Genomic DNA, 18,124 nt, shown 5'->3' with positions numbered 1-18,124 from the left:
CATATTTTTGTGTTAATGTATGTTGATGACAAAAATGTCAAATGGACAGTTATAAATAATGTTAATATGGTTTTTTTTTCTGAATAAAGATTTCAACGAAATTGCATCCAATGAGAGTACAGCTGTGATTTTTATTGCCATTTAATTATATGAGACTGATAGTAATTGCCAGTGCCATTATGGAAATGTGCACACTTTATAGCCTCGATTTATGTGGACCTTATTGAGCACATCATTGCTGTCTGTAATACTGATGAAGTCATGAGGCTCCATCTAGTGTCATCGCACACTTACTGCACTCACTGTGCCAGTTTCCAGAAACAAGCAAGCAAAACTTTATTTAATGTTTTTAATGTGGCACATTTCCCTCCAGGTGGAACTACAATGTGCAGCACAAAGTGTGAGGTACAAGTTGCAAATAATAATTAAAATGAAGAATAAACCATTAAAAGAAAATACGTGAGTCAGAATTTATATATATATATGTATATTCATTTTTTTATTTTTTAAATTTATTTATTTACGATTTTGCAGATGTGTTTGATGAGCATCTCTTTTTATCAGTGTCTAACGTCCATCCATCATTTGGGTGTCTGTAGGTCCTTTTAATTAATTCGATTGTATAAAAATATTAGGTCTTAAACGTCATTTAATAGTCTTACATTTACAGGTCTTGATTGATGTTCATTTCATTCATCCATCTTTTTATTTATTCATTTAGTCAAAATGACTCAAGCTCTTCTGAAAGAAGGTTTGATGTTACAAATTTTTAGAACCTGTTACCTTTAACTTTGTACATTAACTCATCTCATCCTTGTAATTATATTTCTACATAAAACCCAGACAGGACCACGTGTATACTCCTTAGCCTCATATTTACCTGCAGTGATCAAATAAGCAAAAGAATATTTGTCCCAAGATCAATCTTAAATTTGGTTAAAAATGTTACAGCATTACATTTACGTGTCTGACACCCGTAGACACAATGATCTGCTCTATGCCATATGAATAAATCTTTGTGATCGTCTGAGCGCTCCTGGGATTAGTTACAGCAGACTTTTTGACTCATAGAAGGAAACACACAGGTGGAACCAATCAGAGACAAGGTGAGCGCGGCAGTGAAATATCGCGATAAAATGAACGCGTTTACACGTCGGAGCAACATGAAGGTTCATGTGGAGTTGTGTTTCTGACCACGTGGTGAATGTAAGTCCAATTTTAACTTTCTTTTCATCCCAAACCCTCGCTAAGACAAAAAAAGTGGATCATATCAACCCAGTCCTGAGGTCCTTCCTGTCTGTCCGAGATTTGGCCTCAAAATTGCCTGGCCTCAATACATTTCTGATCTTTTGCAACAATGTGAAGCATCCAGGTCGTATGAGCTTCAGGTTTTTGCGACATATTTGCGACAAACTGCCTGAAAACTGCAGGTTTGCTGCAACGCTAAAATACATCAAAGTTGATCACGTTAATGTTTAGCAGATATTAATTAATTTCTTGCTTTGCATTGTTACTTTATATATCATCTGTCTATCTATCTATCTATATTTTTAAATATTTAAATATTTTAAATTTAAATGTCCTTTTGTAATGTGTTTCTTTTGCACCTTGTCCTCATATTGATGTTTTATGCAAAGCACACTGAATTGCTTTGTTGCTGAAATTTACTTTCTTTAGCTGTTTTTGGTCTCCATAAGGAAATATCTGACTCTTTAATGCTAAATGCTTCATTATGTTTATTGAGTAGCTTAACTGGTAACTGTGTCTGTGTGTTCGGTGCAAAATGAGCAGTTTATTATAAGTTATTATAAAGCTCAGTAAAACTCAGGGGAGCCTCAGATTCAGGTGATAATTGTCTGTAGGTGCATCACTATGAGTGAACACTTTCATCATATTTCATCACGTTACATTTTTTTTTCAGAATGATTGATTATAGCTGTTTTAATGATTACTCTGTTTCAACTCTTGATGCAGTGCAGTGCAGAAATTAGTCATTGCATTGGTTACACCTGTGTTTAAATGTTAATGTTCAGTTTAGGACTGCAACTAATAATGATTGTCATTGTTGATTAATCCTCTGATTATTTTCCCAGATTAATCAATGTGTTGCTTGGTCTATAAAATGTCAAAAATTGAAAAAAAAAAAACCCCAAAGTTTTCATAAAGTCCCAGATGACATCCTCAAATGTCTTGTTTTGTCTATAACCCAAAGATATTCAGTTTAGAAGATTAATCAATTATCAAATTAGTTAGTGATTAATTTAATAGCTGACAACTAATCAGTTTATCACAATGTCTCTGTGACACTAAGTTTGGAAATTTTAAAGGCATTATAAGACTTTTTAAGACTTTAAAATGCCATTTGCAACAAAATGTATGATTCATTTTACAATAACCATAAAAAACAGAAAATGGGAACCGACATCAATGACTCAGAGTTGGTGAAAAATTTGCCAAAAAACACGAGACGTAACTTTTGTGTTTCACGCTCTGCATGTGGAAAAACATTGTCTCAATTTCCATCAGCGCGAGTTTGAAAAAACACGGAGCCTGGTCAGCATTGCCCTGCAAGCCGGTTTCAGCCATGCCACCAAATCTGAGCATCCTGGCTGTAAACAAAACATTAGCTTTGTTGGTTTCACTATCCTGAGGTACGCAACGATGATGTAAGAGAATTAAATTATTTTGAAAAAGTTGTTACTTAATTTGAGATTTTACAATGTTAAAATCCTACTTCCTGTGTCTGAGCATTTTTTAGACTAATGAAAGATTTACTTAAGGCATTTTAATACAAATTAATATGTTTTTAGAGTAATGAATTAAATGCCTTTAAGACATCTAAAACATTTGCATGAATGCTGCCTTTCTCACAGACTTATCATAGCAGGAAAAATACAGGTGTTTTATATAGATGTTAATCTGTTGTAATTAAATGTCATTAAGCCGTGACAGTGAGGGAGGGTGTTCAATATCGGGCGCCTGAAGCAGCTAAATGGAATTTAATCATTTATTTAATTATTTGGGTTTCCTGTATTCAAGTCAAAATGTCTTTCATGAAAAAGCCTCTTTTTTTACTTAAATACTGATCTCAAACAGCATGAGCAAAATAGATAATTAGCACTCGCTTGTAAAGAGGTCTCATAACTAAGAGCATGATTCACACCTTAAAATGTTGTGTGGAAATATTGTAGTTAATGTTGAATGAAAACAGCAACAAGCACGTTTTGCATCATGTTTATGGGTCACAGTGTAGAAAACAGTGACATCCCAATTTAAAACACATCATCACGCAGGGACTGCAAATATTCAATATATTAAATCTCTGCACAGCAGAGACGGAGACAAACGAGGGAGGAGAAGGCAGAGATAAAGTCGTATAACTGCTCTGTAATAAATACACACGCAGATGCAGCGGAGCTTTTTAAAGTTTCTGGATTAAAGACATCATTTGCTTTAGGTTATTTTTGGATTAAGGCACTTAAAACTAATTTCCACTAGCAACCTGCAAAGGAAACCCTTACGTTATCATCATAATTATCCCCTTTTGTGTAAAAAAAGAAGAAAAAAAAGGACCCTTTTGTCATTTGTAGTGTTGTAGAGTTCAATTAAACAGCTGAAAAATGTAAATACTGCTGATTTTGGCCACAAAACATGAAACGAACATGAAAATGGGTTCTCTGCACACATTTTGTTTGTATGACGAATAAAACTAAATCAAAATGACTTAATTAAAGGAATTCTTCACCCACAAAATGATCTTTTGGTATCAGTTACTCACTCCCGGTTACTTTAAATTTGTGAATAAAACTATGTTTTTCTCGCATGCCTCCACCGTGAACGTATAATCCAAAAATGGCAAGCATTATTGATCAATCGAAGTCACATGGGGCTGCGTTTAACAGCAAAACTGCATCAAAACATCTGTTTACAAACTCTCACACAACTCGTGCAGAGTAATCTGAGTCTCATTTATCCAGCTGTATGCTCAGTACTTTCAAACACATGCATATTCAGAAAAAAACATAATATTTAAAACACTTCTGCCAACAAGTAATGAGAACTAATGAGCGTTCAAACACACACCCTGCCCAGACACGCTACTTATCTGTGTGTGAGACTGTTAATGTGGAAATGTTTAACAGTAAAGTTTTAGTGAAAATGTAATGAATCCATATGACTTCAATTCATCAAGAATTTTCTCAATTTTTCAGCTCCTTTGTTCCCCAAGGAAGCATTTGACGAAAACAACACTTTTTTCACAAATTCAACATAACAGGGTGAGTAACTGACACGACTGTTGAGCACAAGAGCAGCTTAAATTGGATGAAATGCACAACTGACCACAGCTGAGGAGGTTTATATTGTGATTACTTTAGTGTTAGGCGGTAAAAACCTCATTAGTTTGTGTTTTTCCCCTCTGTATGTTTAATATTTTGGCTCAAAAATTAAAAAAAAAAAAAAAATGCAAACACACACACGCGCTCAAGTTCAGATTTACATTAGGGCTGAAACCACAAACGTCTGACTTTGTGTCCACCCTCTCTCTACAGTGTTGTACAATCATTAATGTTGCTCCGCTAGTATTATCATTATCATACATCTTATTTCTCCCAGACGTGTGTTTGGCAGATCTCTATCCTCCCTCCGGTGTCACAGTCTCAGTTTCGGTCTCTGAGTGTTGCTCTAACTGAGCGGTCAGGAAGGGGTTGAAGAAGAAGTCAAAACCAAACTGCAGGGCGCTCCGAGCCGTGCGCCTCCAGTCGTGTTCAATCTTGTACTGCCTGCGGCTGGGCAGGCGCGCATCACCGCATGACAAGCAGTGAATGGCCTTCAGCTCAAACACAGGCCATTTGGAGCCTAAACGGCCCTCCAGGATGGTGCTGAACTCCACCAGGCTTCCTGTCTGCAAGTATAAAAGCACAGACTTGAACTCGTTGCTGGCTCGCAGGACTATGTCCTTAGTCGCGTCTTCATCCTCTACGATCGTCCCGTTCTTGGTCTTCCTCTCCAGCGGCATGCCCATTGTGACTTCAAATTTGTATCGATCAAACCGTTTGATGTGACATTCGTGTTTGGCCATTTTTTTAAGTTTACAGAGAGGATCTACGGGAGGAGGAGCCGGAGCGGGCAGGGGCTGCGGCTCGGCTGTGACGTTTTGCGCCTCCTCACACGGAGGATACGGCTCACCGTACAGGCACCGCATCCAGTTCCCCACGGTCACAGGCAGCAGGTTGATAACCGACTGCGGTCCGTTCTCAATGTCGGTCACACGGACGTATTTGAAGCGTCCGGTCCAGGTGACACGATGTCCTTCGAGATGAGAGCAGAGGATCTGAGTTTGAGCCATGTTGGCTTCTTTCCAGGCCAGAGGGCCGCAGAGGCTGCTGTACTCGGGCCACGTCAGGGTGGAGTTGTAAACCTTCATGCCTTCGGACCTGTAGACGTACATCCAGCAGAAGAGCACCACCGCGCTGAGCCACACCAGGATGAGCTTCACCATGCTGCTCCGCGACAAAGACCGCAAAACCACGATGGGGTTGAGGCTGAAGCGAGTCCAAAGCCTCAACACTACCGGCACGAAGCAAATCGTCAGCGTGACGATCATCTTGGTCACCTCCAGGGCGAGAAACCACTGCAACAACTGGATGATGAGCATCGCAGCCATGCCGAGCGAGAGTATGGGGAGGGCGAACAGGAAGAGGAAGTAGCCAACGCAGGTGCGGATGAGTCCTATTGCGGAGGCGTTATTAAGGAACACCAAGCAGAGCTCACACCAGGTGAAGCACACCAGGTACGGCACCAGGCACAGGTAGGTGCCCTTGAAGCCTTTCAGCTGGGCCATACGGAAGAGCAAATAGAAAAGGTGTCCGTACAGAAGACACGGCACCCCCAGGTTAAACACAACTATGTCCCCGAGAGGCACCGAGACGATCGTCATCCCAAAGGCCCTGAGGAACCAGGGGAGGGAGTCTGGCAGGAGGTGAGTGAGGGAGCACGCTCCGGAGAGGACCTCTGTGAGGAGGGCTTTACGTGCGAAGAGCTGAGCGGAGGCGTGAAGGCTGAGGAAGGCGGTGACGGTGAAGAAGAGAGCGACAGCAGCCAGCTCCGAGCAGGGGATCCAGGATTTATCAGCGACAGGGAAAGAGAAAACCACGAAGATCACCGAGAGCAGGAAGTACCTAAAACACACAGAGAGACGGGACGTCGTTCATTCGGCCGCAAGCGTTTTTTTTTTTTAGTTCATTTTGCATGAAATGCTTTGTCCTCAGTTCATTCTTTTTCTTTAGTTTTATGGAGTAATATTAAGATGATAAGAAAGTGTTTAAGATAATATTTCACCTTTACTGCTTTTCTACTTCTTTATGCGTATGTTATCACCATTTTATTTTATTATTGTCAGATTTAAAAGGTTATATAAAAAATTCTCTCAAATCTCCCAGACTTTACACATCGTCAAAATCGGCTACAAATATTCAGCCGTGACATTGAAAATCTTTAAGGCAACAACTTCTATCTACAAGACAAAGTTAAATGGACATTTTGCAGTCAGACTAGTAAAACCTGAACAAAATCAAACTTGACATCTGCAAACAAACCAGAATAAAAAATTAAAAGGAAGAGAATAAATATGAACCCAAGACATTCTTCACGTGTATTTATGTAAATAAATAGTGAGACTCTTACAGATAAGGCTCCAAATGTGTCCATCCAAAGTTGGTCTCCGCCTGCTCCAGATCAAGACCGGGTTCAAAGTGAGCCAGCAGGTCTGTCAGGGCCCGAAAGTTTTCCCATGCTTTTGAATTCTGTCAAAAAAGACGCCAGTTAACATCTGAACCTCCCCGAGGAAGGCCTCTATACTCGAGTACACAAATCTAAAGAAAAAACAAGCTTCCATTCACATTAACAGTCTGAAAACAACACATCTACGCTCTATCCAAAGCGCTCACTGACCTGAAACACCCGCAGCGTGCAGATGACCATGGAGAAGAACGAGAGGTAGAAAACCAGCAGAGGGATGACGAAGATGAAGAACTCGATCGTGAGGTTGGAGATGATGAAGAAGAAGATGAGTGCGTTGACGTGGTGCGTGGGGATCAGGGCGCTGAGCCACTGCATGCCGGCGCGCGACGCCCAGTCGATGAGGTGCTCCTTGATCTCCAGCAGAGCATACAGAGGGAACTTCAGCATCTGGGGACAAAAACACACGAGAGGAGTCGGGTCAGTACATGCAGGGTTCCCGGGGATCCTTACAAAGCTTTTAAATGAGGCCTTCATTGGTATTAAAAAGTATAAAATCTATTCTGAGACTTAAAAATGCTAAGACATCGGAAAAAGTATATTATGAATCGTTTTTTGTGTATAATCTGTTTTTTTTTTACCAAATTTAACTTCACACAGCTCCGAATAGATGAACCCAAAATAACAACACCCATGTACATTTACCACATCCAGTCAAAGGAAAAATAAACCCCCTTTTTTAAGCCAAACAAAATGAAAACTTCTTTGACAACAAAATTTGTTTATTATTTTTCACATGTTCAACTAAGGACAGTAAACAATTTTCAACATTTGAAGGAGATCATTGTTGTAGTTTTATTAGTTTAATTGTAGTTATTTTAAAATTGGTCTTAAATTTACTTCAGAGTGGCATTAAAGAAAGTCTTAAAAAGTCTTAAATTTACTGTCTTTAAACTGTAGGAGCCTTGAGAACATGCGCAAGGTCCCAAAATCTGATTTACTTCTACAAAGAACTTTAGCGTAACTCAGAGAGCTGAAATATTAGTCAGCAACTAGTTTATTTTTTTTTTTAAACAGTTTAAGGAGATGCTCACTTTGGGGTTTGGCCTACAGAAAAAAATCATCCCTGCAGTTCTCTGTTAGAATAACTGTAAAATAATGAAGTCACAATGAGTAAAAAACCTTTTTTTCCTCACATGCTCACAAAGACTGAGCGCTTCCTACCTTTTGATGTAAAGGCAATTCATCTGGACTCTTCACCACTACGTCATCATCATCGTCATCGTCATCACCTGCTGCTGCAGCCATGACCGGTGAAGGTGCAACACCCTGAGCGTACTTCTTAGTCATCTCAACAAAGTCGTCAAGACCCACTTGGCATGTGGCTACAAAGACGTACAGACAACACACGAGGGATAACTTACAGTTACATTTCAATCTAGAAGTTAATTTTTCATTTTGCAACTGTGATTTTATCTCTTACAACTCAAATTAAGAGGATGTATCTAGTCCCCTTAAATCATCTTAGGCAAGAGGAATAAATTACATTTTGCACATTGGCAATTTTATTGGTAAACCCTTTTTTTCCACAAAAAATGGGTCCATGTTTAACTCTTTAAAACCTGGTAAAATCTGATTTCCATAGCTTTAACAAAAAAATTCTAAATCTACTAATTTCTTGCAATTTGCATGCAACGTCGCTCTTTTTTTTCCCCATGTTTTTGAAATAAATCAAACCACTTTGACAAGGTTCAAGGTTCAAAAGTACTTTGTGAGAGGCGTCCCAATGCAGCGCAAAAAAAAAAAAAAAAGTGTCGATCCAAACATACCCTCATTGGTGACCATATTCTCCAGGACTCTCCTCTGTTTCTTGGCAGAGCTGTTTAGCGGGCCCCGCGCCACTGGTTTACCTGAAAATAAAAGAAAACTTAATACAGCAACATGCAGCTAATCTGTTTTTTTATTCTCTTAAGAGCAACTTGCAGCTTGTTGAGTGTACTACAGTTGCCATACATTTGTATTGTATGTAATAAGCAACAAAAAACGGTGTTAAATTACGATATATCCCCTCTCGTACCTGGCTCTGTGTGGACGTGTTCAACGTTCTCCAGCATCTCAGAAACAGCCACCGACTTCTTCCTCTCTGGATTCAACTTCCAGTACATCATCAGAGCTGCTTTCCTGACCCCTCTCTCAAAACGTGTCTCTGTGCACAGCTTCTTCACCTCCTCAAAGTTCTCCAGAGTGATGCCTGAAATACACAAACACACACACGCCGCTGATGGACAACTGTCTTCAACTGTCAACTGTCTTCATCAGCTGAACTGTGGTTCAACCAACTCATTACATCCAGTGATGCTACTTTGTGGAGGTTTCTGGTACCTTTCCTGGACGCTAAGCACTGCTGCAGCGTTTTGACGGCGTCCTTGCGGCCTTGTTTAGCAGCCTGGAGCAGCCAAGTGACCGCTGTACAATTGTTCAGCTCCTCGTCTCTTTCTTCTGCCAGCGCCAGGAAGTACCGCCCCATCTGGACAGACGCAAACATTTATCATAACTTGGCTGGTCTGTTCTGTACCCACCATATGGTCATGAAAGTCGATAGTGTTGGCAATATGTTCGTCGACACTGACCTTGGTCTGTGCTTTAGCATCTCCTGACTTTGCTCTCTCCTCCAAATCCTCAAGACTGACCTCCTCCTCTGGCTCTTCTGAAGGAAACAGAGAATTATTGATTTATTTCAGTAGATGTCATGGATCTTAAACAAGTGCTCAATGTACTATGAATTTTTAATAAAACAGTGTCCACTAAAATTCCTGCTTGTGTAAAATCTGTGGCTTTTATTGATTTAGTAAAGTTTGTTATTTGTTTTTAAGTGGATAACAGAAAGGGAAATTTAAAGGAACAGAATCCCCCCAAAGTCAAAAACATAGTTTTCTGTTTATCAGTCTAGACTGTTTTGTTGTGAGTTGCCAAAGTGTTTGAGATATCGGCTGTAGAGATGTCGGCCTTCTCTAGAAATCAAACTTAACTAGATGGCACAACACCCGCCACCTGTATTATTGTGTAGAAGGATGTGTGCATCTACTCACGGACAAGGAGTTCATGCTTATGACAGCGCAGAGAGCGTTAACATTAGCTAGCTCAGTGGTGCTAGGTGAGCTAACAAAGGACGCATGCTTCCTGGTATGCAGTGATGTGATTGGCTGGAGAAGTTTGGAAAGTTGTACCTTGAGTAACCAGATCATGATTTTTTTTTTTTTTTTAATTCAAGCCAAGTGCCATCTAGTTTCATTATATTGGAGAGAAGGCAGACATTTCTGTAGCTGATATCTCCAATGTTCGGCAACTCACACCAAAACACTCTACAGTGATAAATATCACGACAGGTAAGAGGAAAAATATGCATTTTGAAATTGTGGTGTGAACTCTCCCTTTTAATTCAATTATTATTTCTTCATGTGAGGCATGAAGATTTAAACTGAACATATTTTTTTTTGAACAGCTTTGTCCTTAGCCCCAGCTGCAACTATTTTTGACAGTAAAGTGTGTTTGTAATGCACCTTTCAACAGCAACATTAAGAGGATATGAGAGAAACAAGCATGCACACGCACACACACACACACACACACACACACACAATCACAATCATGTCTTTCTGCCCCAGCTGGCTAATCATAACACAGAGCAGTGAAACCAGAGCATCCTGGTAACTGAAACTGCTGACCAAGCTGTTTCCATTTCAAGTTCATGTCTACAACTGACAGAAATTATTTGAATATGGGAAAGCTTTAACTTAACTGAACCCTTTATTTTTCTTCCCCTTAGCTTGACGTTTAAGGAAAAACTGAGTTTCCACTGAGAATAAATGAAGTTTCCTTCAGGTGAGTAGTTTTTTGTTGTTTTGCTCATCTTAGAATCTAATCTTGAAAAATACTCTGATGGAAACAGTCCAGTCTCATGTGCCAGTCGGTGGCGTGACTGATCCCAGAGCGTCGGCATGAGTCAGATCCTTCCAGAAACAGCTCCTGTCCTGATAAGAATATCCCTCTGAACCCCGCAGCTTTAATTATCATCTTGTTTTGGCTGATGAGTTCTGCTGCTGTCTCACTCTAGCTAGAGCGCACATGGAAAATGTGTCTACTTCCCGTAAAGCAAGGTGCCACATTTGTTGTGTCACGTATACTCATAGGAAAAAAAAAAGGAGGTGGCAACAAATGTAGAAACACGTTCCAAGATTCAAAACGCCCACGGCTTGTAAGTGATGCTGATGAGTGAAGTGGCGGTCTGTCTCTGGAAGCAAAAGTAAAATGCAATGGGATCCAGTAACCTCTATCAGATGCCCATCGACGCTGCTGCTCGTACCCCAAAAAACCACCAGAGCCCTAAAATAACAGCAGCTGCTTGCTTACCTGAAACTATGAGTGATGCAGTCTTTCTCCCATTTTTTTCTTTTGCTACATAATGATTATTTAAACAGCAGCGCACACTAAAGGGTGTGTATTTTTTTTCAGGGACTGAGTGTGACTCCAAACTTTACGACTATGGTGTTAGATTTCACCTGTTCCAGTAATACTCCGTATTTACAAATCGAGATGTCACTGCAAAGCCATGCAACACATTAGCATGTGATACTCCCCGTGCAGCTGACAGATCTCCCACTATGTGAACTTTCCATGTGGGATTTGGTTGGAGGGAGCTGAAAAGAAATGCATGAGCCGAGGTTTTCTCAAGTCAGCAGAGTGGGAGAGGCTGCTTTACATGTTGTGGTAAATGACTATGGTTGTCATGGAGACACTGCAGCACACACAGTAAACTGGGAGTGTTGGCTGCACTGATTGGTGGAGAAGAGGAAAATGAAACCGTAAAGATTTTGTGATTAAAAGTATAAAAAGGTCAAAGCTCAGAGTTATTCTGACCTGGTTCAGGTGTGACAAGAGGCTGTGGAGAAATGGGAGCAGCTCCTGTGGATCCAGACAGGGAAATCCCCGTAGACGCTGCATTAAGCTGAGATCTACCCCCCAGAGAGGGGCTCCTGATGGGTTGGCGGAGAGGGGAGGCTGGCGGCGTGGACAGGGAGGAAGAACGGGAGATAAGAGTCCGAGGGGAGGCAGTGGAGGGGGAAGATGAGGGTGTGTTTGGAGGTGTCGGCATGGTGAGTTTAGGTTTTGCGCGGTCTGAGGTTGGTGTTGTTGTGGTAGAAGATGAGCTGGAAGAGGAAAGGCCTGCCCTCAGCGTGGTAGGAGATGAGGGGCCGGGTTTTGGGGCGGCTGCGCTGCCAGTCAGTGACGGTTCCATGGCTGCAAATCACATCAGACAACAAATTAGTCGAGAAAAAAACTCCAGGGTTTAATCACAATCACAGTGATGGTCGACAGAAAAACAGTTAGGGTAAAATCTAAGTGATATGGTTGTGTGTGTGTATTGCGGCAGAGGAAGCACATGTTTAAGGCTAAACAGCTGACAGACAGAGAGCGCATGAAGGAGAAGGAAGGGACGGTTTCTGCCCTGACACTTGTGGTGGAGTAACAGCTGTTGTAAAAGGACACTAACTATTTTCATGTCAATGTGCCCGCTACACTCTCACTAAGTACACAAACAAATCACAGAAGTGATAAATCAGCATACAATAATATTTTGTATGAGCCCGTATTGATACACAGCTTCAAAATAGTTATGTGAAAAACTACATAATTTGTTGAATTTTATGGATGTATTATACATTTTTGCATGACAATATCATATCAATACATGGACGCCAAGTATTTTTTTAATTATGCAAGTTATTAATTTTACAATTTCAGTTAAACTTTTGGTAGCCAACTAGGAAAAAATAAACAACTGCTTTTTCAGACCACTAGATGCATTTCGCTGCAATAAAAATGAAGTGAGATGAGCACTCTGATAACTTTATCTTATTACATAAATCAGATGTTTTCGTCTCAGACTGAAAAAGTAATTAACTGCAATATATCGCAATATATGTTGTCACAATATCTGCTATCCCAGTGCTCAGCATATTGCAACATGTTAAAGATTGCAAAAGTATTATATTGTGACCATTGTGATATATGTTGTCTTTTGATAATATCATATTCATATTGTGATAATATCGTATCTTGATAATATTGTATTTGTCTCATGATAATATTGTATCATGACAGTATTGCATTTGTATCATGACACCAGCGTATCGTGGGGCCTCTTGTGATTTCCACAACTAGTGTGTAAGCTGAAATTTACAGCAAAAAAAAAAGAAGGTCCACATGAGAAAATAAGAGTCTATAACATTAAATATAAGCTACGAGGACACATGACTTACTGTAAAGTTAATTAACTGCGATTTACGTTTTACCACTTCAGCTTTAACATACACAGACAGCTGTGGTTCTCATACATGTGACAGCAGATTTTCATCAAACCCTACAACAATCATGAGTCATCAGGCTGATGTTTGGTTGATCAGTAACCTGCAGACCTGCTTGTCTCCACATGCCTGAGTAATGACCTGTGTTGATACATAACAGCCCTTATAGTTAACAGTTAGTTCATATTCTTACTGCAAACCCTTACTGTCACATGATCTGCAGTCTATTTTAGAAATTATTGAGTAAGCCCAGAGCAGCTATATTGAGAAAGTGACATCCTTAAAGTGTCCTGACTGGAAATGTGATGCATTTTAGGGAATCCCCCCTTTAGCCTGCAAGAAGAGGATACTTCTTGCATACCACACACTAACCAGTGCTATTACTCCTTAAACTGATCCTAATTTACCCTCCCTTTATTTTCGTTTTCCACCAATTCAATGCAGTGTAAATATAACGCCACAGGCTTTATGTAAGCCACATACAGCTGTCAGTGATATATGTAGCAGAGCAGGGAGCTAAAATAACCAGTGCTTTTGTTGCTAATGCTAACACATCTCTACTGTCCGCTCACCTTTACCACGAACACACGAGCTTATAGCAAATCCTCCACGTGAAAATGCCTCGAGAAATATCTCAGCTGCTTTGTTATTCCGTATCCCAACTCATCTCCCCTTTCGCTTTTGCGTAAATCAGCCTGTCCGCTGTCTCTCGGTGGTCAAACTCAAAACACACACAATGTACAGGAAAGTCTGCCAGCTGCCCCACACACCGTCCACGCCCACTTCGTATTCTGCGTGTTCTGATTGGACGACGCTTTAGCGACACGGAATTTGATTGGCTTCGAAGATAGGCTGTGCGAATATTTCTTCTAAGTCAAGAGCAATCAATGGTCGAAAGTCAGATAAGTTGTTGAATCTTTAAGGTGATATAAAGTACGGTTTTACAGCTAACTGAACATAAAACACTGGTTTTCTAAAATGTGTTTCTATAATTGACTATAATGTCCACTTGTCACCAATCGTTATTCTATTTTTATTTTCTGTTTGAAAGAACGTAATAAAAGTTTGCTGCCAGGAGATGGCAGTATGTCACATGTTGTTTTCATTTACAAATGTGGCTTAAAAAAAGCCTATATTTATTTAATTATTTAATTATTTAATTATTATAAGACATATAGAATATAATATTCCACAATCATCAAAATACATAGAAGCTAAAATCTCATTAAAACTGTATGTGTGTTGTTTATTTGTATATTTGCATGTCCTTTTCCAGTTTACTTTCATATATAAGCTTATGTTTTTAATCTAAAATACACAAAATGACAAAAAATAAGAAATTGTATACAGTGTAGGAGAGGCAGAGAGCTGAGAAAAGCCTCCACCTGAAAAAAGTTGAAAAGAACACAAAAAATAACAGAGCCTACAGAAAATAATATGACAGCATAACAAACTAGTAAGATACAACAAGATAAAACAAGACTTATATATAACAAATAACTAACAATAATTAAAGTCATTAAAAGTATTTTTATATTTTTTGCACAATTCAAAATACACAAAATTACCCAAAAAAGAGGAGACAGTGCAGAGAGAGAACAAAATGGCTTATTTGAAGCCTCCACCTAAATAAAGTTGTTGAGACACACAAAAATACAGAAAATAATATGACAATATAACAAACTAGCAAGATACAATAAGATAAAACAAGACTTAGATATAACAAATAACAATAATGAAAAGTCACTAAAGCAGAAAAATGTGAGTGAATAATGTGCATAAAAGTGTATGTCTGTGTGTGCATGTACATTTCACAATATGTGTCTGTGTGCATGTATGTGTATTTGCATTAGTCTTTATGAGGAAGATATTGGTTTATACAAATAAACATGGATATATGAACAGAGGAGCACTTACAAAACAGCAGTTAAATGCTTTTATAAACATCTTTTAAACAGTTTTTTTGCCAGGTAGGAAAAGTCGTTTCACAATGTGACTCCCCTAAATCTTATTGAAAATTGACCTTTGCAAGTGAGACTGATTGTGCTTTCCATCTCCATTGTGTATTGATATTGTTATGATCAATGCAACAGAGAGTGATACAGTACTATAGGCAATGAGTTTGGAGTAAAAAAAAGCAGTAACGTGACTGTGGGAATATTATATTAGCACATTTAAGTGTCACTAAAGAATTGAACCTAGTTTTAAAAGTTTTAGGTGCTGGAACCTAACAGCCATGTAATGTAGTTATCTTTAGGCTTCGGTGTTTGTCCAACAACTCTGTTTAATCAAATGATGCAGTCTCAGAAAGTCACTAAGTATGCGTACTCAAGAACTGTATGAATTTGAGGTATTTGAGTCTATTATTATACCACTTTATACTTGAACTACATTTAAAATGAAAATATTATACTTTTTACTTAACTACATTTATCTGAAAGATTTAGTCACTAGTTACTAATAAAATACATAAGAAGAATGTACATAATATGATGTTCAATATAACAGTTTATAACAGCTGAAATGTTCAGCCAATAATCAATTGTCAGATTGACTGTGGATAAATTGGCAACTATTCTTGATAAAAAGTTGTTTTAGAATGTATTTTGAATAATATGTAGTTTTTGTGTGTTTTTCATGTTTTTATTTATTTTTTTATTGGGTACTTTGACTACCTCATACATTCTCCTGGTCATGCTTACTCATTTTTTACTCATGTAACATTTTGGATGGACTTTCACTTGTAACAGAGTATTTCACAGTTTGGTATAAGTACTCTTTCTTAAGTAAAGGCTCTGAATACTTCCTCCACTACTGTCCAATCTTCACTGTGTGATCTGCTTAATAGAATGCAAGCAAATACATCCAGATACCATCCTGCCTCTAAATCTGTAATTTTTGTGTATTATTTTCAGCCAGTTTTACTCTATGACAACGTAATGCTGATTGTTCCCAAACATAAAGGTTTGTAAGATGCTGGGAAGTATAGTTTTTTTCTTGCATAGTGTACAATGCAACTATAAGGTGCACAGGATAACAGACAAGGAAAGGAAAACATAAATGTTCAGAAGAGGGGGAGGTGAAAAAGGAAGGAGATCAGACAATTAAAAGACTTACAAAGAGAATAAGCAACAGGACTCAGGGGAAATAGTGAGATTAAAGTTCTTGTCTGGGATAAAAGTAGATGCCACACTGTGGGAAAAGAAGGAAATGGGGGCAGTAATTGCTGAAGTGCAGCTGCGTTGAAGCAGTTATGTAAATGGCTCCCGATTAGTAGATTAACGCAATCCAGTTGAGAGGATAAGCATGACCCTTATTACTGGTTTTGGTCTTTCACATGCTCACCTTCAATCTATATTAGGCAATCTGTCTTTTAAACAGGCTTAGACACACATACACTCACAGATGCAATATATTAGGCAAAGTAGCTCAAACAACATATTTGTCATAATGAGCTTGTCATGTGTCCAAATCTTTTGATTATGCAAATCTCCAAGCAGATTTGTTTGGGGCAGCACTTCCCCTGCCTCAAATGCTCACAGTCGGCACTTCCAGGTTTTTATTTGGTCATTACTTGGAAATTGAAACAAGCTGCTCTCTTTTATTCTATTTACTTGTTTTCTTCCTCTGTGTGCTCTCAGTGAAGTCATGATTTATTCCAGGGCTCAAGGGATGGAGACTTCTCCGTCATCTTTTCTAATCTGATATCTGGCAGGCCTTCTGTGTCAATTGCACTTATTAAAAGCTGCTGCATTGCACAACTGGTAGTCCAAAATGCACTGAGCCTGCTCTGCGTCTCCTTCTAGGTAACAGGTCCCTGCATATACAGCACAGGCAGCAGGCCCCACCCACGGTCTCCCCTGGTATTACCAATGACTCTCACAAGAGGAGAGACCTGAGGAGGAGGAGAGGAGGTATGGTCAGTAACCATAGCAACTTAGAGGGGTTACATGAGAACGGACATTGACTGCAGTGAAGATGAGTATTTCTATCACAAACGCAGCCCAGCAGCTATTCTGACCTTTGAAGTTTCTCTCTGCAGGGAAAATAGATGGAAGACGTCAGCCAGCTGGTCACATTTCACTTCGAACTCTACAGATATCATATCAGCTTATTTATGTTATAATAAACACAAAAATAAACGTTATTAATGAAGCAATTTTTAAAACAAAATTAAAAAGTGCTTTACAAGGTCGATTCAAAATTTAAAACAATGCAAAACAAAGCAATTTCAAGAAATAAAAAGAAACAGCAATTCCAACAATACCATAATACCATCAATTAAGCAGGTAAGCAAAGTTGTCCAAAAGATGACACTTAGGAATATAAAATCATACAATTGACAGTATAAGATGATAACATTAATAGTTACAGAATGTTTAAAATAAACAGTGTGCTAAATTTAATAACAGATCAATTTAAAAAGTGATTTCAAAGCTGTCACTCAGTCTTTAAGCCTGAAATAAGGAGACAACATGCTGTCAAACAATCGTCTGCAGATTTCGCTTTAGGGAAATTCTCAGACAGGAAGTTAATCCAGCTGTCATAATGTTGGTGCCACTGACTGATCGTCTTTGAACATGAACCATCTTTTATATGAGCCTGTTATTATAAACTTTTATGAAATGCTTAAATCATCGGCACTTCCTACACACTTTTTAAGTGGGGAAAACTCAACTCCTTCCTGTGGCTTTTGTCCTCTCTTCAGCTGCCAGCCCTCGGTGTATTGATCTGTAGCTATTTTGAGGCCAGTGTGGAAAAAATGAAGCAGAGAAAAGGGAAAATTAATCAAAAGAAAAGATGGAGAATAGGAATATAATAATAAGTTACTCAGTTTTATGATTTCACCAGTTACATTGTCTGAGGTAAATATATTGAACTATGAGGCCTTAGTTACCTGTAACTGAAGCTCTTCAGAAAAGGGACTATATGCAAAGTGGCTTTTAATCACAACCCTTTGGTCTGGGCTCATGTTTTTTTTAAATGTGCTGTGTCGAGTCTTAGTGAAGGTTCACTAGTGA

General features: G+C 38.9%; 1 protein-coding gene and 1 long non-coding RNA gene across 2 annotated transcripts; one reads left to right on the top strand and one right to left on the bottom strand.

Annotated features, from left to right (window-relative positions):
- The first annotated feature begins 1,127 nt into the window (after window positions 1-1,127).
- LOC121948395 lies at window positions 1,128-17,191 on the top strand. Its single transcript, XR_006106146.1, has 4 exons — window positions 1,128-1,206; window positions 4,212-4,277; window positions 10,565-10,620; window positions 16,910-17,191. It is a non-coding gene; the product is annotated as an uncharacterized LOC121948395 (long non-coding RNA).
- Window positions 4,263-13,859, bottom strand: wfs1b (Wolfram syndrome 1b (wolframin)). Its single transcript, XM_042493791.1, has 10 exons — window positions 13,676-13,859; window positions 11,656-12,036; window positions 9,369-9,445; window positions 9,121-9,265; window positions 8,816-8,989; window positions 8,568-8,648; window positions 7,963-8,123; window positions 6,952-7,188; window positions 6,685-6,803; window positions 4,263-6,179 (listed from the first exon to the last, which is right to left on the bottom strand). The coding sequence occupies exons 2-10, from the start codon at window positions 12,032-12,034 to the stop codon at window positions 4,634-4,636; spliced, it is 2,919 nt and encodes a 972-aa protein (XP_042349725.1). The 5' UTR covers window positions 12,035-12,036; window positions 13,676-13,859; the 3' UTR covers window positions 4,263-4,633.
- Window positions 17,192-18,124: the final 933 nt, after the last annotated feature.

Source organism: Plectropomus leopardus, chromosome 9 (genome assembly GCF_008729295.1).
Source record: "Plectropomus leopardus isolate mb chromosome 9, YSFRI_Pleo_2.0, whole genome shotgun sequence".
Lineage (NCBI taxonomy): Eukaryota > Metazoa > Chordata > Actinopteri > Perciformes > Serranidae > Plectropomus > Plectropomus leopardus.
The sequence above is the reverse complement of the archived record's forward strand: the minus strand, read 5'-3'. Positions and strand labels throughout refer to the sequence as shown.

What these genes read in the sequence shown, in the direction of transcription:
- wfs1b (XM_042493791.1), bottom strand. Translation starts at nt 12,034, where the DNA reads ATGGAACCGTCACTGACTGGCAGCGCAGCCGCCCCAAAACCCGGCCCC. An exon ending in GTGCTTAGCGTCCAGGAAAG is followed by an intron (nt 8,990 to 9,120) that starts GTACCAGAAACC and finishes TGTGTATTTCAG; the next exon opens with GCATCACTCTGGAGAACTTT. An exon ending in GCACGCTGCGGGTGTTTCAG is followed by an intron (nt 6,804 to 6,951) that starts GTCAGTGAGCGC and finishes CTTTTTTGACAG; the next exon opens with AATTCAAAAGCATGGGAAAA.